This window comes from Pavona decussata, unplaced genomic scaffold (assembly GCF_977016875.1).
Source record: "Pavona decussata unplaced genomic scaffold, jaPavDecu1.1 SCAFFOLD_81, whole genome shotgun sequence".
Lineage (NCBI taxonomy): Eukaryota > Metazoa > Cnidaria > Anthozoa > Scleractinia > Agariciidae > Pavona > Pavona decussata.
The window spans coordinates 633,476-658,933 of record NW_028145499.1 but is presented as its reverse complement, the minus strand read 5'-3'; the positions used below and the strand labels follow the sequence as shown (position 1 = coordinate 658,933).

Genomic DNA, 25,458 nt, shown 5'->3' with positions numbered 1-25,458 from the left:
ATAGTTCATCTCCCTTTCATACCTTAAACGTATCATCGAGTTGTTTATAATCATATAATATAACAATAGAGTTGATGTTCGCGGGCGTAAATATGTTTTTGACCCGAATCAGGCTCATTTTAGAATGAGTTCTATAATAATTTGAGAGTGGATTCAGGAAAGGAATCAAAGACAGTACAATAAGCGACATCTAGAACGCTGCCGGCGTAGCGTCGGCGTTTATTTTATTGTAAAAATCAAAGCTTTTATTGACGCATAGGTTTAAAACAGTTAAATGGTTTCCAGTTCTGATTGGCTGGCTACTTTATTTACTTCTCTCTTATTGAGTTAGAGGCACAGGGCTAAAATATATTTTAGCCCGCTGAATTCTCCATTTTAGTCCGCAAAATACGCCGCAATGCCCGACGAAATTATTATAATCATTCTATATCCAACAAGAGCGAATAAAATAATTGTTACGTGCATATTAAAGCAGCCAAGAAATGTTGACGAAGGCGATTTAATGACCGCTTTTTTCTTGGTTATATTATAATTCCTGTTATCCCACGACTGCTAAGCCTGTCAACTCTGGAATTGCATTTTCCACTTATCCAGATTTTATTGATAACTGTACACCCACAAAGATACAAATTTCAAGAAAAAAAAAAAGAAGCATTTTCTAGCCAAAATTTTATCTATCAACCCAAACTACCAATGCTACCTTTGCTTAAAGTAAAGCTGCAAATATGATTGTCGAGCACTGTTGCGACATTTTTGTCAGAAATAGTAACGTTAGTTTACATGTCAACAGGGGCACAGAACGGTTCGGCGTTTCAGTGAATTTTCTTTTCGGAGGGACTAAATCATCATTTCCTTTACCAAAATGCCATCCCAAATTTACACTGGAGATCTACTCTCCTTTGGTTAACACATGTTTACAGAGGCATGTGTCGTTTTAAAATGCAAAATAAGGCAGCGTAGCATTATAGGAAAACCCATCTCAGCTAAAGAATCCAACCAGACCCGAAGATGTTAGTTAGTACAAATTTGTCTTTTAAAAGGCTGTAAATCAATTTGAAATACAGCATTTGGGATTGGAATTTATAATTTTTTGGTTTTCGTTTTGTTTTCATTTTTATTTTCTGTTTCCTTTTTTTGCATTTTGTTTGTTTTCGTTTTTTTATGTATATATGTAACTGGGATAGTTTTTCATCTTGTTCTAATTTCCGGCAAGGAAGGTATTTTTACTCCGACACCTTAAGAGAAATGTGAACAAATCCTGTCAAACAAAGCAGGACATTCCAACGATTGACTATTTTAGCTGTAGTTTTTTAACCCATGTCTCGTTTGGTTTGACTAGGCAAGTATTTCAACACGTAAGCTTTTTGAAAACGCCCAACCACTGTGAGGACAAACGTTTTTTTGATGTAGGTCCTTCCAAAAAAAAAAAAAAATCTCACTTTTCACTTTTTCTCTCATCAGTTTTAATTTAATTGGAATCTTTCAGATGAGTGTCGTGAACTGGCCTTCCCTCCTTCTTTCTTCTTTGCTAACAAGAGCCTGGTGAATCACAACATAACCACTGTCAAAGTCCGAGACATGGATGCTTGTGGACTGCGTTGTTTCCACGAACCCAACTGCGTCAGTATTAATTTAAACTATACAGTAAGTGCCAAGGGAACGTACAGATGTGACTTGAATAACGCCACTCATCGAGGACATGATGACGAGTTTGTAGACACAGAGGGCTTCTTATACCGTGGGGCAGACGTAAGTTCTTCTTCTTCTTCTTCTTCATCTTTATTTTTTCCCTTATTTCTTTCCAGGTTTTCGTACTTTGTCTTAGGGAAGTGGTCAAAACTACTATACCCGAACAGGACCCACTAGCTGAATATTTATGTATCAACTCAATAAAATTTTATAGGCAATGTTCATGAGATAGGTGGTGTCCTCGATAACTCCTTTATCCGGCTGACAAGGTGGGTCCTCTTCGAACAAACTTGTTATAACCGGTTCCGTTATATTGTCCCTTTTCTTCTTTTTCGCCTTGGAAATTTTGTTGTAAGCGAATACTAACTTTAAAGTATTTTTATTCTTAAGAGTGCTCCTCCTAAATATTTGCTTATTACAATTTTTTATCGAGCAACGAGTATGGTTCATCTCTGTTAAAATTCCAATTCATACTTTATTTTTATCATTTTTTAGAGTGCTTGTGATAGGGCCCATTGCGATAACGGTGGTACCTGCCAATCTGGGTTCACAGAAAAAGGATATCGGTGTTTGTGTCCGCCTGGATTTATGTCTGCACACTGCAAACAGGGTAAGGGGGGAATTTTCTCAATCATCTAGTAGTTTTCTTCTGGAAATCTAACATGTTCTTTGTAGAAATAGTAGCAAATATTGGATACTTTGCCATGCATGGAAGTAAAATATCATTGCTTTTGTGACGTGAATCAAACTAACACGCTAAGGTCGCAAACAAATTCCGTCGGGCAAATTTCAAAATTGACAGTCTTTTTGCTTCTATAACTTTAAAAGTTTGCTACAAATACGTTAACTAATTAACTAAGACCAACCACTCATAAATCTTAACAAAAAGCAATTTAGTACAGCAATTGAAAAAAAAAAGATTTAATTTACTTCATTTCCCGAACGGACACTGATGGTCTACTAGGTTTCTTTTCCCTGGGTTTTCATCTATCTTCGACTGTGTTTCCCTTTATTTTTGCAGATGTTAACGAATGCGCATCGGGAACACACAATTGTAGCCACTTTGCCGTATGTAACAACACCCAAGGATCATTCAATTGCACGTGCAGGCAAGGGTACACTGGCGACGGATACAACTGTTCAGGTAAAAATGGCAGGACTTTCTTTCTCTTTTTGTTACGTTAAGGATTAAAAGTCAAAACCAGTGTCCACTCCGTAACGGGCAAATGTAGCAAAGTTTGTTGTTGTTGCTGTTGGTTTGGTTGCTTGTTTGTTTCATTTTACATAAGTCACAAATTAGACAGCATCGCATCAGCTTTATTGGAGAAAACGAGCATAATGTTACAAAAAGGCACTTCTGCAGCATAATTACAATATTTTTACACTTTGTGAATAATTAAAGCCAACATCAAATTTATCTTACATTTTTTAGTACACTGAATTAGAATAATTGCTAGTTGCTCAAAAAGCAAAAAACTTGATCCAGCGGATAGGTTCCTATAGTTGGAGTACACTTTATTCACTGGATAGTGATTTATCCACTGGATAAAGTTTGCTGTTGTTTTTGTTGATAGACGCATCCGCTGTTTAAACAACCTGGGCCTGGGGATTACTGGTAATATTTTGACTTGCCCACTTGCCCAGTTAATAGACCTGATTCTCTGCTGCAGCCGGGCGAGCATTATCCATTTTGACAGCTATATTCGATGATCTGCAAGACAGTACACTTTTTGAGTATCTGCGAGCAAACGTCATCCATTTAACCTCGTTTCAGATATAGATGAATGCGTTACAGGAACACACAACTGCAGTAATGATACCGTATGCAACAACACCAAAGGAGGGTTCAATTGCACGTGCAAAGCTGGATTCACAGGAGACGGACACAACTGTACAGGTTAAGGTTCCATGATTTGTTTGTTATTCCTCTGAGAATTATGCTCTTTGTAGGAGACTTCAACTTCGGTAATGTAATAATTCTCAGGACTTAATATTGTATCTTAACGGATGTAAAAGTGAGCAACGAGACATAAGCTTGATATTCTTTCAATGCGCTACTTATTCACTATTCTGTAAGTAAAGTCAGGGGGTGACGAACATTATTCATTCACTTTTTTCTTACAAAGGCCAACATTATGACATAAGCATCATGTGATTTTATCTCGAGGCCCGTCATAGTTAAGTATTTAGGTGTGCCGTTGCATGGGACAAGGAGCGTTGTCAATCATAGAACTTAAGCCAATGAAATGAGGTCAGATCTAATAACACCGAGGTTATAGGCAAGATCAATTTATCTCGTGGTCCTTCTCGCCTTCATTCCCATCGTGTTAACATCCGAACGCAGATTTCCGGTACTGTAGAAGAATTATTTTTTCAGGCAAGTTAAACGTTTTTCTTTTGCTTCGTTTTTCTTTTCTACTTTTGGTTCTTTTGGACCGTTTGACCTCAGCTGCGCAGGTTTTTTCAGGCAATAGTTGGGATATGTCCAACTCCACCCCCGTGTGTTGATTCTCGGGCATTCCTTTATTAAGCGCTTAAAGTAGTTCGTCCAGAATAATTCCAATGTTGAAAGAAAAAGCATGGTGTAATTGAACATTTTTTGGTTACTCGCACAGAATCATTGATTCCAAAAAGATCTTCTTCTATATTTCGTCAAACTTTGATTAATTGTAATCACTAAACCAAACTGCCACTTTGCACAGATAATTTAAAGTAAATCATCAGTGGACAAATGTATGATATATAGAATCCCGCTTGCTATGATAAAAGAATTAAGAAACAGATTTTATTCCAGGTTTCAAAGGGCCTTTCTTCTTCACTGTAACCTTGTGTATAAATTTTCAGTTAGAATTCACTGAGCGTCGGCTCCATAACATTTGTCCTTAAGGAGTTAAAACCTTTTTCCGAGTCCCATCGTTAATTGCAAAACACTTATCCTATCTTCTAGAACCAGTCTGGCTCTCTACGTGAGTCTATTAGAAAACAGAATTGTTCAGTCCTTACATTGGTTAGTTTTATCCTCCAACTGCTTTATCTCGGGATGTGTCAGTTACCAATAATCTAGCCTTGGTTAGTATTTGCGCAAGTACAGCCGTTATGACATGATAATATTTTAAGAAGTCGGCCCTAGTTTGACAATTTTTTAATTAGAAAAGCTTCAAAGAAAACAAACAATCCATCCTGGGTGTTATAGGAACACCGTTCCTGATTAAAGAAAGGTTATCCTAAATTAAGATTTCATTGGCAACACTGCATGACTTTTTGAACCAATGTTAAAGGCTTTGAAAGTTTAGAACACGCCTTTTTGAAAAACAAATTACTCAACGCCACAATATATCATTTTTGCACTTCCTCAGGCACATTTTCAATTGCATTTACATGGGTTTAAACTCACCTTCATTTTTCAAACTACTAAAGAGGGACGTTAATAGAATTAAATTGCATCAAAGGGATTGAGGAGTGGCTCCTGAAAGCAGATTACATACGTACATACGTATGTATCATCCAATCGGTTGCAATTTATTGCATACGGTAATGTACTATTTATCTTTTGTATCGTTAGAGATAGAATTCGTTGTGCTGAACATATTTTATTTGTTCTTTCTTAATTGTAATCTTTTCAACTTATTGCAGATATAAACGAGTGTCTAACAGGAGCACACAACTGCAGTAGCGATACTGCTTGTAATAACACCAAGGGGGAATTCTATTGCACGTGCAGACCTGGATTCACCGGGGACGGACAAAACTGTACAGGTGAAGATTCCGGCATTTCTCGTTTATTTCCTTTAAGAGCCACGTTAATAAGGTTTAACTCCTTAGCTCTTGCCATGACTTTCAGGAGGTGAACATAGTTACATCAATGCTATTGTTCAGGTCGTTTTCACTTTTTATTGACAATATAATAGTTGCGGGGTTATTGATACTTCTGTGTTCAACCTTGTCTCACATAATAAATACAAAAATGTTACACTGGTTGAAAGGTATTAAAAAGATCTTAATGTCCCAACGTTTCGGCTACTTGCATAAGCCTTCTTGAGGGGTAATAAAATGCAAGCGAAGTGACTTGCATAAGCCTTCTTCAGGGGTAATAAAATACAAGCAAATTGACAAGTTTATTTAAGATCGCATTGTTGCTAGTAAAAACGGAATATATTAGAGAGTTAGTTTTTGTCCAATAAAGTCAAGGCCCTGTAATCTTGGGGCAGGTACATTCCGTCATCGCGATTGAGTGGACTTTTGCACGTGTTGATTTCCCATGCTTCCAAAAGGTGTTGGGTTCGCCAACTTGAGCTGGCACGTAGTATTTTAGACGATTCCCACGAGATAGTGTGACCAGATTGTAAACAATGTTTGGCGAGTGCAGATTTCTTGGGATGTTTTTGTTCGACCGCTGTTTGGTGTTCTTTGAGTGGAGTATTAAATTTCCGTTTGGTCTCCCCGATGTAGAGTTTGTCGCAAACTTTGCACGGAATAGAATAAATTACGCCGCGCGCCTGATCTTTTGGAACGGGGTCTTTAGGCTTGGAAAATAGGTTACCAATGGTCTGGTGTGGTTTTAAAGCGACTTTGATATTATAATTGTTCAAAATCCGCTTGATCAGTTCCGTTGTTCCCTGAACGTAGGGCAAGACACACAAACTCTTTTCGTCTTCCGCTCGATAGTCACTGGTGGTCGGAATATTATTAGCGCGGTTGGTCAACGACTTCACAACAGCCTTTTTGTGTGCGATTGGGTGATGTGACTCAAACGCGAGATATCTTTCCGTGTGGGTGGACTGGCGATAGACCTTATTTGAAAGTTGACCGTTATCTTGTCCACAAACAGACACGTCGAGAAAGGCTATTTCTTGGTTTGTTTCTCTTTCGACGGTGAATTGGATTGATGGTTCAATGTTGTTCAGGTGATCTTTCAGGGTTTGTACAAGGTCAGACTTAACCACGGCACCCACGTCATGGACATATCGTTTCCAAAACCGAGGCTGAACGAGAGAGGTGGACAAAGCTCGTTGTTCCAGATTTTCCACGACCAGGTTGGCCATAACGGCTGACACAGGAGAGCCCATAGCAATACCAAAGATCTGTTGGTAGTGGATATTGCTGTACTTGAAGTTTTTCGTTGACAAGCAAAAATATATAAGATCAACAATGTCCTTAACCGGGATAGCAGTTCTATCTTGCAAAGTGTCTTCTTTGGAAGGCACATCGGTAGCAATTTGAATGGCAAGTTCCACCGGAATTAAGGTAAAAAGAGAAACGACATCAAAAGAAACAAGTTCGTCGTCTTTTTTCTAGCTTGATGTATTTAATGTGATTGCAAAAATCCAAGATCTTCTTAACCGTGAAATCTGTGTTGCCAACGAGAGGTTTCAGGGTCTGGGCCAAGTGCTTTGATAGCATATAAGTTGGAGAAAGCTGTTGTGAAGTCGTTGACCAACCGCGCTAATAATATTCCGACCACCAGTGACTATCGAGCTAAAGAGTTAAAACAAGTTACTCTCGCGCTGTTGGCGAATGGCTACCCAAGACGGTTTATAATCAATTCGAGCCAACCTAAACGGTCACCTCAGCAGTCTGTAGGAGCCGAGCCGGAAGACGAAAAGAGTTTGTGTGTCTTGCCCTACGTTCAGGGAACAACGGAACTGATCAAGCGGATTTTGAACAATTATAATATCAAAGTCGCTTTAAAACCACACCAGACCATTGGTAACCTATTTTCCAAGCCTAAAGACCCCGTTCCAAAAGATCAGGCGCGCGGCGTAATTTATTCTATTCCGTGCAAAGTTTGCGACAAACTCTACATCGGGAAGACCGAACGGAGATTTAATACTCGACTCAGACAACACCAGAAAGCCGTCGAACAAAAACATCCCAAGAAATCTGCACTCGCCGAACATTGTTTACAATCTGGTCATACTATCTCGTGGGAATCGTCTACAATACTACGTGTCAGCTCAAGTTAGCGAACCCGACGCCTTTTGGAAGCATGGGAAATCAACACGTGCAAAAGTCCACTCAATCGCAATGACGGCATGTACCTGCCCCAAGATTACAGGGCCTTGACTTTATTGGAAAAAAACTAACTCTGTAATATATTCCGTTTTTACTAGCAACTACGCGATCTTAATAACTTGTCACTTCCCTTGTATTTTATTACCCCTGAAGAAGGCTTATGCAAGTAGCCGAAACGTTGGAAAAGTAAGATCTTTTTAATACCTTTCAACCAATGTAACATTTTTATATTTATTATGTCACCACCTCGTTATAAATCAGTTTTTAAAACTTATCTCACATATTTATCGGGAAACAGTTGCGCCCAACAAAGAGACACAGAGAGACATTTTTCTCAAAACGTTTCCCTAGACAAAGAGTGAGGTTTTTGCCATCAAAACCGGTCTATTTTTTTCTCTTCAAGGCGTGCACCTGTATCGTTTGGATGAGCTTGGAGGCTGTTCAATTCATGCTTTTTATATTCAGTTTAAATGCGCAGAGATTTATCTAACATTTAAAATTGTGTGAAGAAAGAAAACACAACTGCAGTGTAAATGCTGTTTTTAACAACACCAACAGATCGTGCAATTGCACATGCAGGCTAGCATACACTGGAGACAAAAACTGCACAGGTTAAGTCTCGGGCCTTTGGCCTCTTAACCTGCGGGCCTTTTGCAAAGGTATACCCTCGGCTTACTCGTTGGACAATGCGGCTTACTGGACAGCACTACTCGGTTGTTTGTTGTCTTAGATATTTTAATCCTTTACAGGTATTAGATATCCTGTTATTTCCTATACAGCGTAAGGTTAATATTATGACTGAGTATTAAAGATGGTCCTGCTCTAGACCAATAACGTTTTCTATGTAGCGCGATTTGTTGGCTTCTAATATTTCATGTCAAATAGTTTTTTTTTAATTTTTCACGATGGCCATGGCTAGAGACCAAGGAAATTGTACACTGAGAAACCTCAAATATGATTGGACTCGGTACGTTTTAAATTGCTCATTTTAAAAGGTTTGACTTAGGCTCTTAAACGCCTTTATACTCGTGGATATGCTTTAGGATCCACGAGTGATAGTTGCGTTCCGTATGCAAATGAATCACTCACTCCGGTGTAACCGGAAGTGGAATAATAGCTGAAAGTACGTCACTCGCTAGTATACAGAAGCTAGATCTATAAGCCAATCACCAGACGGAAAGTATTCCGAGCGAATGACAACACTACACGGCTGAGAAAGTTGTGACACACCGACCTGGTTTCTGTGAGTCGCCATTGCATGGCTGTTTTTAGTGCTTTGAACGCATTCTCGCTGCATTCTCCATCATTAGAAGCAAATGTCTGAAGAAATGACAAAATGGTGTTCTTCGAAAATGAAGCAAACGATTCTCAACAAATGCACATTGATACAATTATGACCGATTGTGCACCGCCTTCCGCTCACCGATTTATTACGAAGTCTAGCAAGCTATGTGTCACGAAAGTCAATTCAATCGAACTTGAACAACATTAGTGATGTGACAAACAGTGACACAACCGATCAACCCATGCTGTTAAACGAGAGTATTTTGTGTGGCCAACCAGAAAAAATATCAAAAAATCAAAACTCAAGCCACTCACAGCTGGTTTAGGCGTTTCATTCAAAATTTCCGACAAGCGTTCCCGCGGTAATGTAATGGTAAAGATCCTCCTTGCGCTCATAACGCATTCCTTCCCCCCTTCCCCCCCAAACCCCCGTGGGGGAAAAACGCGTGAACAACCCTAAGAGCGTCTCCGCAAGTACATCACCGTCATTATTACATTTCAAAGACCATTCCAAACTATTATAAAGTAAAGCCACCTTTTAGTTAAACCCATGGCATCAACGGCCACTTCCATCGCCATATCCAACGAAAGTGTCACTTTGATTCCAAAAATTACTTTACCTTATATTACTTGTTAAAACACATCTCCGCAACCTTTCAAGTAATTTCCAGGAAAATTGTGTTAAAAAGACGGTCAAACGACTGCTTAAAATGTCAGGTGAATTGCAAAATCTCCCTTAGAAAATCTGAGATAGGGCTTGGCATTACTTCCCACTGTCCGCCGGAGTGCTACAGCTAATACATTCTCAACCTTGAAGGTAATTTTTGGGTACCGCTATCACACGTAATGTTTCTTTAGTGTTGTTGGAGATGCTATAGTTGGAAATGAACCCACAGGTGCGAGAGGTATTTCGTTAAATACTTTTTTGTCGTCCTTTTCACCTCATTTCAGATATAGATGAATGCGTGACAGGAACACACAACTGTAGTAATGATACCGTGTGTAATAAAACCAAAGGAGGATTCAATTGCACATGCAAAGCTGGATTCAAAGGAGAAGGACACAACTGTACAGGTTAAGGTTCCATGATCTGTTTGTTATTCTTCTGAGAATTATGCTCTTTTTATGAGACTTCAACTTCGGTGATGTAATAATTCTTAGGACCTAATATTATATCTTAACGGATGTAAAAGTGAGCAACGAGACATAAGCTTGATATTCTTTCAATGCGCTACTTATTCGCTATTCTGTTAATAAAGTTAGGGGGTGACGAACATTGTTCATTCACGTTTTTCTTACAAATGTAATGATGAAAGAAAAAGCAGGGTGTAATTAAACATTTTTTTGGTTACTCGCACAGAATCATTGATTCCAAAAAGATCTTCTTCTACATTTCGGTAGAACTTTGATTAATTGTAATGACTAAACCAAACTGCCATTTTGCGGAGATAATTTAAAGTAAATTTTCAGTGGACAAATGTATGATTTATAGAATCCCGCTTGCTACGATAAAAAAATTGAGAAACAGATTTTATTCCAAATTTCAAAAGGCCTTTCTTCTTCACTATAACCTTGTGTCTAAATTTTCAGTTGGAATTCACTGGGCGTTCCATAACATTTGTCCTTAAGGATTTTGTGGCGACCGCTTTTCTTTCGAAGAAGGGCGCGCAGAAACGACGATTACAAAGGCCAAAAGTCTAACATAATCCGTATCGGCTCTGTTTATTTTAAGTCACTAACTGAGATCAGGCGACCACCGAAAGGCAGAAAATCAACAAACATACGTACAGCTTGAGGTAGTCCTACTGTTGAACCGCATACAAGACCGTCAAAGACTGTAAGGCTACTAATCTGCACGGGTTGCGTGAGAAATTACTGTCACTTCGAGCGAAGCTCAAACCAAGTCAAGACGTTCAGCGACGTCTCAGCTCCACGTGGAGCTTTAACAGTCCCGTATGAAAAGACGTCATAACACGTGATGTGTCTAGTTGCGTAACGCATTGCCTAAACGGTTGAGAGGCCGTTACAGAGTTAAAACCTTTTTCCGAGTGCCATCGTTAATTGCAACACACTTATCCCGTCTTCTAGAACCAGTCTGGCTTTCTACGTGAGTTTTATTAACTATTAGAAAACAGAATTCTTCAGCCATTACATTGGTTAGTTTTATCCTCCAACTGCTTTATCTCGGGATGTGTCAGTTACCAATAATCTAGCATTTGTGCAAGTACAACCGTTATGACATGATAATATTTTAAGAAGTCGGCCCTAGTTTGACAATTTTTTAATTAGAAAAGCTTCAAAGAAAACAAACAATCCATCCTGGGTGTTATTGGAACACCGTTTCTGACTAAAGAAAGGTTATCCCAAATTAAGATTTCATTAGCAACACTGCATGACTTTTTGAACCAATATAAAAGGCTTTGAAAGTTTAGAACACGCCTTTTTGAAAAACAAATTACCCAAAGTCACACAATGTATCACTTTGGTACTTCTCAGGCACATTTTCAATTACATTTACATGGGTTTAAACTCATCTTAATTTTTCAAAAGTCGCTTCATCTCACCCTTTGCATTAAAACTCATCTCAAGTATCTTCCAACCTACTTAAGAAGGACGTTAATAGAAATTGCATGAAAGGGATTAAAGAGTGGCTCCTGAAAACAGATTAGATACGTACATACGTAGGTATCATCCAATCGGTTGCAATTTATTACATACGGTAATGTACTATTTGTCTTTTGTATCGTTAGAGTTGGAATTCGTTGTGCTGAACATATTTTATTTGCTCTTTCTTAATTGTAAGCTTTTCAACTTATTGCAGATATAAACGAGTGTCTAACAGGAGCACACAACTGCAGTAGCGATGCTGCGTGTAATAACACCAAGGGGGCATTCTATTGCACGTGCAGACCTGGATTCACCGGAGAAGGACAAAACTGTACAGGTGAAGATTCCGGCATTTTTCGTTTATTTCCTTTGAGAGGTACGTTAATTATTTAAAGGTTTAACTCCTTAGCTCTTGCTATGATTTTCAGGAGGTGAACATAGTTGTATCAATGCTATTGTTCAGGTCGTTTTCACTTTTTAATAACAATATGATAGTTGCTGAGCTATTAATAATTCTGTGTTCAAACTTATCTCACATACTTATCGGGAAAGAGTTGCGCCCAACCAAGACACACTAAGAAAGCTTTTTCTTCAAACATTTCCCTAGAGAAAAAGTGAGGTTTTTGCCATCAAAACCGGTCTATTTTTTCCTATTCAAGGCGTGCACCTGTATCGTTTTGGATGAGCGAGGAGGTTAAGCTTTCCGACAGCTATAGCATTTATTTTCTATATCTTGGTCATTTTAAAGCAGCAACAGAAAATGATATCAGCTTATTAAAAGCTTGCTCCGTTTTGGTAAAACACAAAAATAAATAAATTCATGACCTGTAAAGACTCAAGTATTAAAAAAAATTATTGTGTCTTCACCAGAGGACATGCTCGTGTCCCTCAGTCGTAGTTCGCATAGCTTACCGAAAGTGATTTCGATGCAATAAATGATTTCGCTGCGTAAGATAAAAGTAATCCATCAATTAACGGACAGATACCGAACGGATAGCTAACGGCTCTGGAAAAGGGCTATTTCACTGAAATCCAAAGAAGGTTTAGATTCCCTGATTTAAATGAAAATCTGCCAAACGAAATGAAATTGGAGACGCGCAATTTTACCGTAACCACGGTGCAAATTTGTTCCACCGATATTAATATTAATTCGGTACAGGCGCAAGTACGGTGTTGAAAGGCAACTGTGTTCCTCAAATCTCTTTGTTATTTCTTTAAGTGTGGCTTTTCTTTTCTTTTATGGGCAAATGAAGCAGAAAGTGATAATTACATCGCTGATAACAATGGCCAACAATTATGTTTCGTCCCGCGAGCGGCAAGGAAATTTTCCAAGTATTTCGTCTTCAGCGTAGCGGAATTTTTCGTAAACATCTTTTGCATGCGCCTGTAGTAAAAGAAAATTTCCGGGTAATTTAACAATACATGAAAGTTCACATACCCCCATATAAAATGCACGTGGGAGGTGGGGTGCTGGTCTCGCTTAGGGTATAAATTCCAGATTTGGGTATCGCTTACGGTCTTCCAGGCTAAAAAGCCAGTATTTTTGCTCGTAAAGATTTCGTTTAGGATTGCCCGGGATCAAATCTAAAATATATTTTTGAAAGGTTAAGAAATAGTATCAAAACTCAATCCACTCACAGCTGGTTTAAGCGTTTCATTCAAACTTTCCGACAAGCGTTCCCGCGGTAATGTAATAGTGAACACCCTCCTTGCGCTCATAATGCATTCCTTCCCCCCCTGGGGGACAAACGCGTGAAGAGCCCTAAGAGCGTCTCCGCAAGTACATCACCGTCACTATTACATTTCAAATACCATTCTAAACTATTATAAATTAAAGCCACCTTTTATTTAAACCAATGGCATCAATGGCCACTTCCATCGCCATTTCCACGTGCACGAGTTAATGATAGTGTCAACTTGATTCCAAAAATTACTTTACCTTATATTACTTGTTAAAACACATCTCCGCAACCTTTCAAGTAATTTCCAGGAAAATTGTGTTAAATGACAATCAAACGACTGCTTAAAATGTCAGGTGAATTGCAAAATCTCCCTTAGAAAATCTGAGATAGGGCTTGGCATTACTTCCCACTGTCCGCCGGAGTGCTACAGCTAATACATTCTCAACCTTGAAGGTAATTTTTGGGTACCGCTATCACACGTAATGTTTCTTTAGTGTTGTTGGAAATGCTGTAGTTGGGAATGGACCCACAGGTGCGAGAGGTATTCCGTTAAATACTTTTTTGCCATCCTTTTCACCTCATTTCAGATATAGATGAATGCGTGACAGGAACACACAACTGCAGTAATGATACCGTGTGCAACAACACCAAAGGAGGATTCAATTGTACGTGCAAAACTGGATTCATAGGCGACGGACACAACTGTACAGGTTAAGGTTCCATGATTTGTTTGTTATTCCTCTGAGAATTATGCTCTTTGCTCTTTGTATGAGACTTCAACTTCGGTGATGTAATAATTCTCAGGACCTAATATTATATCTTAACGGATGTAAAAGTGAGCAACGAGACATAAGCTTGATATTCTTTCAATGCGCTACTTATTCGCTATTCTGTTAATAAAGTTAGGGGGTGACGAACATTGTTCATTCACGTTTTTCTTACAAATGTAATGATGAATGAAAAAGCAGGGTGTAATTAAACATTTTTTTGGTTACTCGCACAGAATCATTGATTCCAAAAAGATCTTCTTCTACATTTCGGTCAAACTTTGATTAATTGCAATGACTAAACCAAACTGCCACTTTGAGGAGATAATTTAAGGAAATTTTCGGTGGACAAATGTATGATATATAGAATCCCGCCGGCTACGATAATAAAATTGAGAAACAGATTTTATTACAAATTTCAAAGGGCCTTTCTTCTTCACTGTAACCTTGTGTATAAATATTCAGTTAGAATTCACTCAGCGTCGGTTCCATAACATTTGTACTTAAGGAGTTAAAGCCTTTTTCCGAGTCCCATCGTTAATTGCAACACACCTTTCCCATCTTCTAGAACCAGTCTCGCTTTCTACGTGAATTTATTAACCATTAGAAAACAGAATTTTTCAGTCATTAAATTGGTTAGTTTTATCCTCCAACTGCTTTATCTCGGGATGTGTCAGTTACTAATAATCCCGCCTTGGTTAGTATTTGCGCAAGTAGAGCCGTTATGACATGATAATATTTTAAGAAGTCGACCCTAGTTTAAAAATTTTTTACTAGAAAAGCTTCAAGGAAAACAAACAATTAATCCTGAGTGTTATTGGAACACCGTTCCTGATTAAAGAAAGGCTATCCCAAATTAAGATTTCATTAACAACACTGCACGACTTTTTGAACCAATATAAAAGGCTTTAAAAGTTTATAACACGCCTTTTTGAAAAGCAAAAGGAGTGGCTCCTGAAAGCAGATTACATACGTACATACGTAGGTATCATCCAATCGGTTGCAATTTATTACATACGGTAATTTACTATTTGTCTTTTGTATCGTTAGAGATGGAATTCGTTGTGCTGAACATATTTTATTTGTTCTTTCTTAATTGTAAGCTTTTCAACTTATTGCAGATATAAACGAGTGTCTAACAGGAGCACACAACTGCAGTAGCGATGCTGCGTGTAATAACACCAAGGGGGCATTCTATTGCACGTGCAGACCTGGATTCACCGGAGAAGGACAAAACTGTACAGGTGAAGATTCCGGCATTTTTCGTTTATTTCCTTTGAGAGGTACGTTAATTATTTAAAGGTGTAACTCCTTAGCCCTTGCCATGATTTTCAGGAGGTGAACATAGTTGTATCAATGCTATTGTTCAGGTCGTTTTCACTTTTTATTGACAATATGATAGTTGCTGAGCTATTAAGAGTGCCTGACTGTAACTTTCGAGAATCGCTGGCCAAGCTTGAAAAATCGAAACTCCTGATAATTTGCCTGAAGTTTACTTTTGGGGAACTATCTTCGAAAATATTATTTGAATGTTCTGGAAATTTTTAGTTTTCGAGAATTTTGGAGAAAACGAAATAACGGGTTTTGCCTCATTAATTATGCAAAAATTTCACTCAAAATTAGCCAAGTTCAATACGCTTGTGTTGAAACAGTACGCAACGCTAGAAAGCGAGGTCGGTTTTGAATAAGAGCATAACTCACCTACTTTCTATCAATGGGACCTATGTAAACTTTTGTAGAACTTTGGAGGGTTTTATGGCTCTTTGAAAAATTGACATTTTGAGGACTTCGCGATGAGGCGAAAATTGAGTAAGTTTGAAGGTTTAAAATGCATCTTGGTATGTCAGGTATCGACTCGAGAGGAACATTGTGATAAAGCTTGGGTCTTCGTCTTTAATAATACGAAATAAAAAATCTGGGCAATCTATGCACGCGCTGACGAAAACCAAAGTTAGCGAGGCTTCGTTAACAAATTTGCATAATTCGCAACTGTTGAGAAAATGCTATGTTGTGGCGACTCGGTGAAAACATTGACCCAGGCTATCTTCAAATGGTTATTTTACCCCACATTGCATTTGTCTGTTTCTCTTTCTTGTTTAATAACGTGGTAGAAAAGGTCTGGAAAAAAATGCGTGATCGGAATAGAAAATATTCGTCAAATTCTGGTGGGAAATTTGCATAATGCAAATCTTCCAATAAATCTTTCTGCAAAGGAATCTGATTGGGAAGGTTTCGTTAAGAGACCATTTGACCGAAACACCCCACATATAAGGAGTCAAAACAACGTTTAATAATTCGATTTTAACCAATTATTGTCGAATCTTAACCTTTAAATTAATAGTGCCAAACTGATACTCGCTATTGCGTTACCTGCGTCACGTCAGTAGCTGTCGATAAGTCTTAGAATATAATGCCCACAAACCAACTATTGCCAGTTACAACAACTAGAAAAAAGACCTTTATTTACTGGCATATGAGTGGTTTTGATAAAAATAAAACGTTCACATGACACTTGAATCACGTTTAAAAGATACATGCTTGTCAAATGAGATGCGAAAGTTGGACATAGTGTCGGTCTAAGTGAATATTTTTAATTAAATCAAGTTTGTTTACTGGAATGCATGCTTTTTCAAATAGCTAGTCCAACCTTCTTCAGTAGCCTTCCAAATAATGATCATTCAGAATTGGGTCAGTCAAAAAAAACTCTCAATTTGTGTTGTTTGATACTGTACCTTCGTAAGCGACTGAAAAACAATGTCGGCTGGCACGCCATATTTTAACGTAATTACTGGTATGAAATATCACACATGCACGGATACACGCTTCAAAAAACCTGTGTGCCAATTTCCGTTGAACAAAATAATAACCTACCTACAGTCCACATTGGCTGTAGGGCATGCATTTATCTTTGTCGAATGTCAACAACAGAAACACGGGTATCTCAGTGACACTGTATACACGCAATGTCTACTGCATACATCACAGGTAGCCGAAGCTCTCTGACCTTTGTTTGACCTTTATATTTTGATGTCACGATGAGTGTTACGCAAGGGTGTAAATTATAAGGGTTTGTATGGGAATTTACGTATGTGTCTTGGAGTCGAAAGTAAAGGGCATGAATTGAACAAAAATTGCTTACCTTGTCTCCTTGATCTCTTGCCAGTGTTTGTACGCCATATTTTGGCCATTTTAGTACGATTCCAGTGGGTTTTTAAAGGTTTGCTGAAAAATTTCCTCTCTCTATACGATATCCCACTATAGATATATATCCCCAAAATCGTTGTCACTGTGGTAGCAATAGTATTCTTTGAAATAAATTGCAATGTTCACAAGGCGGTCATTATAAAACACGAGTTGCAGACGAAAAACTGCGGACCACGGGGTGATAAAGTTTGTATTAGGATAGGAGGACTATGGACTACGGACTATGGACTGAATGCACGCCCTACAGTTTACATTGGCTGTAGGGCATGCATTTATCTTCGTCGAATGTCAACAACAGAAACACGGGTATCTCGGTGACACTGTATAATCGAAATGTCTACTGCATGTACATGTCTATGTACGACATCTAGATGATTGTGCACGTGGGCTCATTGGCTGATCACGATCATGATCATCAAACATCCTTTTGCGAATTTAATCACGCCAGTTTACACCATATCGAACCCTGAGATGAATGCTTAAAACTAAAATAACGGCTCTCTTCAGCACGTATTAAAAATCCAGCTGTTTCGCTGAGATAAAGCAAGATTTTATGTTTGCACTGTCGATCCTCACTATTTTATTCCAAGTCCTTGTTTTGTTTCTAAAAAAAAAAAACAATAAAGGGACAAAAACAACTACCGAAACTTGATTTGATACATATTAAACTTACTGAGAATGAATACAAGAAAGATATGATTTTCAGACTTCAGTACTCCTTTAAACCCAGTCCGTAGTCCGTAGTCCGTAGTCCGAAGTCGCCCGCTTACTTTTATTAGTTTCTCATTTATACCCAGTCCGTGGTCCGCAGTCCTTTGTCCGCGACTCAGACTTTATACTGACATCATTGTTGACGTTGCAACGAAAACTATTGCTACTGAAGTGACCAACCTTTTGGGGACATACATAGCAGGATATAGAGCGATGAAAGTTTTCAGCAAACCTTTAAAAACCCACTGGAATCGTACTAAAATGGCCAAAATATGGCGCACAAACACTGGCAAGAGATCAAGGAGACAAGGTAAGTAATTTTTGTTCAATTTATGCCCTTCATTTTCGACTCCAAAACACGTTCGTAAATTCCCATACAAACCGTAATGATTTACACCATTGCGTAACACTCATCGTGACATATAAAGGTCAAACAAAGGTCATAGAGCTTCGGCTACCTGTGATGTATGCAGTAGACATTGCGTGTATAAAGTGTCACTGAGATACCCGTGTTTCTGTTGTTGACATTCGACAAAGATAAATGCATGCCCTACAGCCAATGTGGACTGTAGGTAGGTTATTATTTTGTTCAACGGAAATTGGAACACAGGTTTTGAAGCGTGTATCCGTGCATGTGTGATATTTCATACCAGTAATTAAGTTAAAATATGGCGTGCCAGCTGACATTGTTTTTCAGTCACTTGCGAAGGTACAGTATCAAACAACACGAACAGAGAGTTTTTTTGACTAACCCAATTCTGAGTGATCATTATTTGGAAGGCTACTGAAGAAGGTTGGACTAGCTATTTGAAAAAGCATGCATTCCAGTAAACAAACTTGATTTAATAAAAAATATTCACTTTGACCGACACTATGTCCAACTCTCGCATCTCATTTGACAAGCATGTATCTTTTAAACGTGATTCAAGTGTCATGTGAACGTTTTATTTTTATCAAAACCACTCATATGCCAGTAAATAAAGGTCTTTTTTCTAGTTGTTGTAATTGGCAATTTCGCAGCACAAGTTGGTTTGTGGGCATTATATTCTAAGACTTATCGACAGCTACTGACGTGACGCAGGTAACGCAATAGCGAGTATAAGTTTGGCACTATTAATTTAAAGGTTAAGATTCGACAATAATTGGTTAAAATCGAATTATTAAACGTTGTTTTGACTCCTTATATGTGGGGTGTTTCGGTCAAATGGTCTCTTAACGAAACCTTCCCAATCAGATTCCTTTGCAGAAAGATTTATTGGAAGATTTGCATTATGCAAATTTTCCACCAGAATTTGACGAATATTTTCTATTCCGATCACGCATTTTTTTCCAGACCTTTTCTACCACGTTATTAAACAAGAAAGAGAAACAGACAAATGCAATGTGGGGTAAAATAACCATTTGAAGGTAGCCTGGGTCAATGTTTTCACCGAGTCGCCACAACATAGCATTTTCTCAACAGTTGCGAATTATGCAAATTTGTTAACGAAGCCTCGCTAACTTTGGTTTTCGTCAGCGCGTGCATAGATTGCCCAGATTTTTTATTTCGTATTATTAAAGACGAAGACCCAAGCTTTATCACAATGTTCCTCTCGAGTCGATACCTGACATACCAAGATGCATTTTAAACCTTCAAACTTACTCAATTTTCGCCTCATCGCGAAGTCCTCAAAATGTCAATTTTTCAAAGAGCCATAAAACCCTCCAAAGTTCTACAAAAGTTTACATAGGTCCCATTGATAGAAAGTAGGTGAGTTATGCTCTTATTCAAAACCGACCTCGCTTTCTAGCGTTGCGTACTGTTTCAACACAAGCGTATTGAACTTGGCTAATTTTGAGTGAAATTTTTGCATAATTAATGAGGCAAAACCCGTTATTTCGTTTTCTCCAAAATTCTCGAAAACTAAAAATTTCCAGAACATTCAAATAATATTTTCGAAGATAGTTCCCCAAAAGTAAACTTCAGGCAAATTATCAGGAGTTTCGATTTTTCAAGCTTGGCCAGCGATTCTCGAAAGTTACAGTCAGGCACTCTTAATGCTTCTGCGGTGTTCAACCTTATCTCACATACTTATCGGGAAAGACTTGCGCCCAACCAAGACGCACTGAGAAACCTTTTTCTCCAAACATTTCCCTAGAGAAAAAGTGAGGTTTTTGCCATCAAAACTAGTCTATTTTTTCCTATTCAAGGCGTGCACCTGTATCGTTTGGATGAGCGAGGAGGCTGTTCGATTTTTGCTTTTTATATTCAGTTTAAATGCGCAGAGATTTACCTAACATTTAAAATTGTGTGAAGAAAAAAAACACAACTGCAGTGTAAATGCTGTTTGTAACAACACCAACAGATCGTCAATTGCACATGCAGGCTAGCATACACTGGAGACGGGAAAAACTGCACAGGTAAAGTCTCGGGCCTTTCACCTCTTAAGCTACGGGCCTTTTGCAAAGATATACCCTCGGCTTACTCGTTGCACAATGCGGCTGACTGGACAGCACTACTCGGTTGTTTGTTGTCTTAGATATTTTAATCCTTTACACGTATTAGATATCCTGTTATTTCCTATACAGCGTAAGGTTAATATTATGACTGAGTATCAAAGATGGTCCTGCTCTAGACCACGATGGTCATGTCCAGAGAGCAAGGAAATTGTGCACTGAGAAACCTCAAATATGATTGGACTCGGTACGTTTTGAATTGTTCACTTTAAAAGGTTTGACTTAGGTTCTAAAACGCCTTTTTACTGGTGGATATGCTTTAGCATCCACGAGTGATAGTAGCGTTCCGTATGCAAATGAATCACTCACTCTGGTGTAACCGGAAGTGGAATAATAGCCAAATCCACGTCACTCGCTAGTATACAGAAGCTCGATCTATAAGCCAATCACCAGAAGTATTCCGAGCGAATCACAACACTACACTACACGGCTTAGAAAGTTGTGATTTCTGTTGGTCGCCATTGCATGGCTGTTTTTAGTGCTTTGAACGCATTCTCGTTACATTCTCCATCATTAGAAGCAAGTGTCTGAAGAAGTGACAAAATGGTGTTCTTCGAAGATGAAGCAAAAGATTTTCAACAAATGTACATTGATACAATTAAGACCGATTGTGCACCGCCTTCCATTCACCGAGTTATTACGAAGTCTAGCAAGCTATGTGTCACGAAAGTCAATTCAATCGAACTTGAACAACATTAGTGATATGACAAACAGCGACATAACTGATTAACCCATGCTGCTAAACGTGAGTATTTGTGTGGCCAACCAGTATGACGAGCAGTCGAAAGACCCGGTTATTGACGATGCTAGGAAAACTGATCAACAATCCATGTCGATCTCCAGATCAAGGACGAAGTCCATTCGCAATTATAAACTGCGCTCGCCGTAACGACAGAGACCCTTCCAGAATTCCTCACAAGGAAACGTTGACCTTGTTTCATAAAGGCCAGGTAATGAAAAGATTTATTGTGCATTATTTAAGGAAAAAAGTACCGAGCTCCTCTGATTTTAAAAAACATTTATCTCCTGCTTTTCGTAAGTAAATGACAATAAGAATGTGTTCAGCTAGACTGCAAGTCAGACGTGACAAATCTTCGGTAGAAGCGGGTAGTAATTGTCGTATTTATGTTATCAATAGAAGGACTGCTAAACATAAAAAGCCTCATCAGTATTATTATGTAGACAAAATAAATCTGTAACTAAGCGTTCAATAAAATTAAACAAACAAAGTGATAACCCGGTTCCATTTGTACCAGAATTTCCGGATATTTTTGGTCGAATGGATCGGTTTTGAGTTTGAACATTTGGCGTTTCAGCTTTCGATTACACAAGGCACAAGGCACTAACTGGGAAGGATATTCAAATTATTTTTCCTTACATGTAAATAGCTTTCCGACAGCTGTAGCATTTATTTTTTATATCCGGTCATTTTAACGTAGCAACAGAACACTTCCTGAATGACGTCAGCTTATTAAAAGCTTTCTCATGACGTGAAAAGACTCATGAATTAAAAAAAATTATTGTGATTCACCAGAGGAAAATATGCACACTGACATTCACATGCTTGTGTCCCTCAGTGTAGTTCGCATAGCTTACCGAAAATGAGTTCACTGTGTAAGATAAAAGTAATCCATCAATTCACGGACAGATACCGAGCTGATAGTTAACGGCTCTGGAAAAGGGCAAGTTCACTGAAAACCAAAGAAGGTTTAGATTCCCTGATTTAAGTGAAAATCTGCCAAACGAAATGAGATCGGAGACGCGCAATTTCACCGTAACCACGGTGCAAATTTGTTCCACCGATATCTAACAATTATCCTGCGAAATCGCGCGGATTATCGCCTGATACTTAGCCGACGAGGTCGTAGGCCGAGTTGGCTAAAATCAGGCGATATCCCGCAAGATTGAGCAGGATAATTGTTTTATTATTCAACACATTGATAACAAAGCACAGGTTTATAGCAGAAAAGCTGGAGGCGATCTTTATTTGTAAAAAAAAAAAAAAAATAATAATAATAATAATAAACTTGTAACACTTTCCCGCGCGCGGACCGGCATGAATGAAAGTGGCAGCTTTGTCCAAGTTTGAATGAAATCGAGAGCGTTTTGCATCAAGTTAAAAAATTGAGTACTCGTCTAGTGCGCCAATCGCGCCGGCAAAATTTTCCATAAATTTCTAGCCTCAAAAGCTAAAACCAAACAGTATTTTGGAGCTGCGAAGAATTTGTTGCGTCAGCTGGGCCGAGCTGAACAGACTGGAAAAGCCTTTCAACGATTTCTCGGGTGAGTGTTTCTTTGTTTTCTACACAAAAAAATTTCACGATCTTTCCTCAGTGTTTTGACCAACGCATCTAGTGCCTTGTTGCTTGGAAGAACTCTGGATCTGATCTATGAAACTAAACGGTTTTTCAAGCGGCTCTGATGCTTCTAATAATAATAATAATAATAATAATAATAATAATAATAATAATAATAATAATAATAATAATAATAATAATAATAATAATGATAATAATAATAATAATAATAATAATAATAACAACAATAATAATAATAATAATAATAATAATAATAATAATAATAATAATAATAATAACAATAATAATAATAATAACCTTTATTTACCCTCGGCAGTGTTTATAGCACAAGTGCTAGTGGGGCCGAGCATTAAACCTCGCAACGAAATAATATAAATTGAAAATAACATGGTTAAAAATCCCAACTGGCAGGAGGCAGACCAGCTGGCTATTTAGAAACGCGTCCGAGGAGTTGAACTTGGGGCTACCGAGAAACAACTCCAGCTAGTGGTCAGAGCGGGACTTGAACCCTGGAACACCGGATTTCAAGTCCGGCGCCCTAACCACTCGACCACGCTGCCTCCGCTCTGAGAATAATTACTTTGTACTCCGTCTGTCCGTCTATCTTTTTGTCTGCCAGAAAGCTAAAATTTCTTGATGCACTTCATTGCGAGCTCGGATTTTCTCAGGTGGTTTTCTCCATCTCTTCAAGACGAGTCGAAATCTCTGTTTAACGGTTGCGAGAACCAATCTAAGGAAATACATCTACTGTTTGTAATTTCTGAGCCCTAGAATACGGGACAATCCAAAAGTGTAGCGAAAGCTATATTAAACGTTCTTGCTGAACTGTAATTTACCAGTTCATAAACAGAAAGGTAAGCAGTAAAATTTTCGTACTAACCATTACAATTCTTAACAGCAAACTTGGTTATCTTTATTGTGCTCAGTATAAAACAGCGTTATTTATAGTTTGATGTTCTTGCGAGCTCGTTAATTACTTTTTGAAAGCGCTCTGCCATTTTTCTCGATCCCCGACGCACGAAAACTACGTATATCGCAGGATATCTGTCATGTGCGGGCGACGTATATTGAGTTCACCATGACCATTTCTGGGCAGTGTCACAATGCGTTGAATAACAGTAATATTTATTCGGCACAGGCGCAAGTACGGTGTTGAAAGGCAACTGTGTTGCTCAAATCTCTTTGTTATTTCTTTAAGTGTGGCTTTTCTTTCTTTTTTTTTTTTTGGGGGGGGGGGGGGGGGGGAATGAAGGAGAAAGTGGTAATTACATCGCTGATAACAATGGTCAAAGATTATTTTTTCCGTAGGCCGACGCGACCCGCAAGCGTCAAAGAAAGTTTTCAAGTATTTCGTCTTGAGCGTTGCGGAATTATTCGTAAATATCTTTTGCTTGTGCCTGTAGTAAAAGAAAATTTCCGGATTATTCAACAATACATGAAAGGTCACAAACTCCCATATCAAATGCAGGGGGGATGCTCATCTCGCTTAGGGTGTAAATTCCAGATTTGTGTCTCGTTTACGGTCTTCCAGGCTAAAAATGCCAGTATTTTTGCTCGTAAAGATTTCGTTTAGGTTTACCCGGGATCAAATCTAAAATATATATTTTAAATGGTTAGGAAATAGTATCAAAACTCAAGCCACTCACAGCTGGTTTAGGTATTTCATTCAAAATTTCCGACAAGCGTTCCCGCGGTAATGTAATGGTGAAGACTCTCCTTGCGCTCACAATGCATTCCTTCAACCCCAACGACCCCCCCCCCCCCCTCCACGTGGGGGACAAACGCGTGAAGATCCCTAAGAGCGTCTCCGCAAGTACATCACCGTCACTATTACATTTCAAAGACCATTCGAAACTATTATAAATTAAAGCCACCTTTTAGTTAAACCCATGGCAGCAGAGGCCACTTCCACCGCCATATCCACAAGTTAATGATAGTGTCACTTTGATTCCAAAAATTACTTTACCGGGGGAGCAGGGATGGCGCAGTGGTGAGAGCACTCGCCTCCCACCAATGTGGCCCGGGTTCGAATCCCGGACTCGTCGTCATATGTGGGTTGAGTTTGTTGTTGGTTCTCGTCTTTGCTCCGAGAGGTTTTTCTCCTGGTTCTCCGGTTTTCCCCTCTCCTGAAAAACCAACACTTCTAACTGAATTCCAATTCGATCTGGAAAGTGTTCCCAATTAGTGCTCCGCGCTAAATACATTGACACTTAAATAAAGTGATTTATTTTATTTTTCATTTTTTTTTATATTACTTGTTAAAACACATCTCCGCAACCTTTCAAGTAATTTCCAGAAAAATTGTATTAAAATGACGGTCAAACGACTGCTTAAAATATCAGGTGCTAATTGCAAAATCTCCCTTAGAAAATCTGAGATAGGGCTTGGCATAACTTCCCTCTGTCCGCCTGAGTGCTACAGCAAATACATTCTTAACCTTGAAGGTAATATTTTTAGGTATGTTGGAAATGCTGTAGTTGGGAACGGACCCACAGGTGCGAGAGGTATTCCGTTAAATACTTTTTTTCTCATCCTTTTCACCTCATTTCAGATATAGATGAATGCGTGACAGGAACACACAACTGCAGTAATGATACCGTGTGTAATAACACCAAAGGAGGGTTCAATTGTACTTGCAAAGCTGGATTCACAGGAGACGGGACCGGAAAAAACGATAAAGGTTAAGGT

The 25,458-nt window shown here is 38.6% G+C and overlaps 2 protein-coding genes across 4 annotated transcripts in view; both read left to right on the top strand.

The window, feature by feature from the left end:
- LOC146476083 (uncharacterized) overlaps positions 1 to 25,458 on the top strand; it is a 90,832-nt gene that overhangs the window by 1,647 nt on the left and 63,727 nt on the right. For 2 of the 3 annotated variants that reach the window (XM_085115008.1, XM_085115007.1), the window contains exons 2-10: positions 1,487 to 1,749; positions 2,185 to 2,299; positions 2,711 to 2,833; positions 3,464 to 3,586; positions 5,323 to 5,445; positions 11,807 to 11,929; positions 13,862 to 13,984; positions 15,163 to 15,285; positions 25,322 to 25,450. In XM_085115008.1, coding sequence (XP_084971134.1) covers positions 1,487 to 1,749; positions 2,185 to 2,299; positions 2,711 to 2,833; positions 3,464 to 3,586; positions 5,323 to 5,445; positions 11,807 to 11,929; positions 13,862 to 13,984; positions 15,163 to 15,285; positions 25,322 to 25,450 — 1,245 coding nt within the window. The remainder of the gene's footprint in view (positions 1 to 1,486; positions 1,750 to 2,184; positions 2,300 to 2,710; positions 2,834 to 3,463; positions 3,587 to 5,322; positions 5,446 to 11,806; positions 11,930 to 13,861; positions 13,985 to 15,162; positions 15,286 to 25,321; positions 25,451 to 25,458) is intronic. The other variant, XM_085115009.1, reaches the window with a different exon arrangement.
- Positions 1 to 25,458, top strand: part of LOC146476088 (ryncolin-1-like) — a 71,501-nt gene that overhangs the window by 28,155 nt on the left and 17,888 nt on the right. The window lies entirely within an intron of this gene.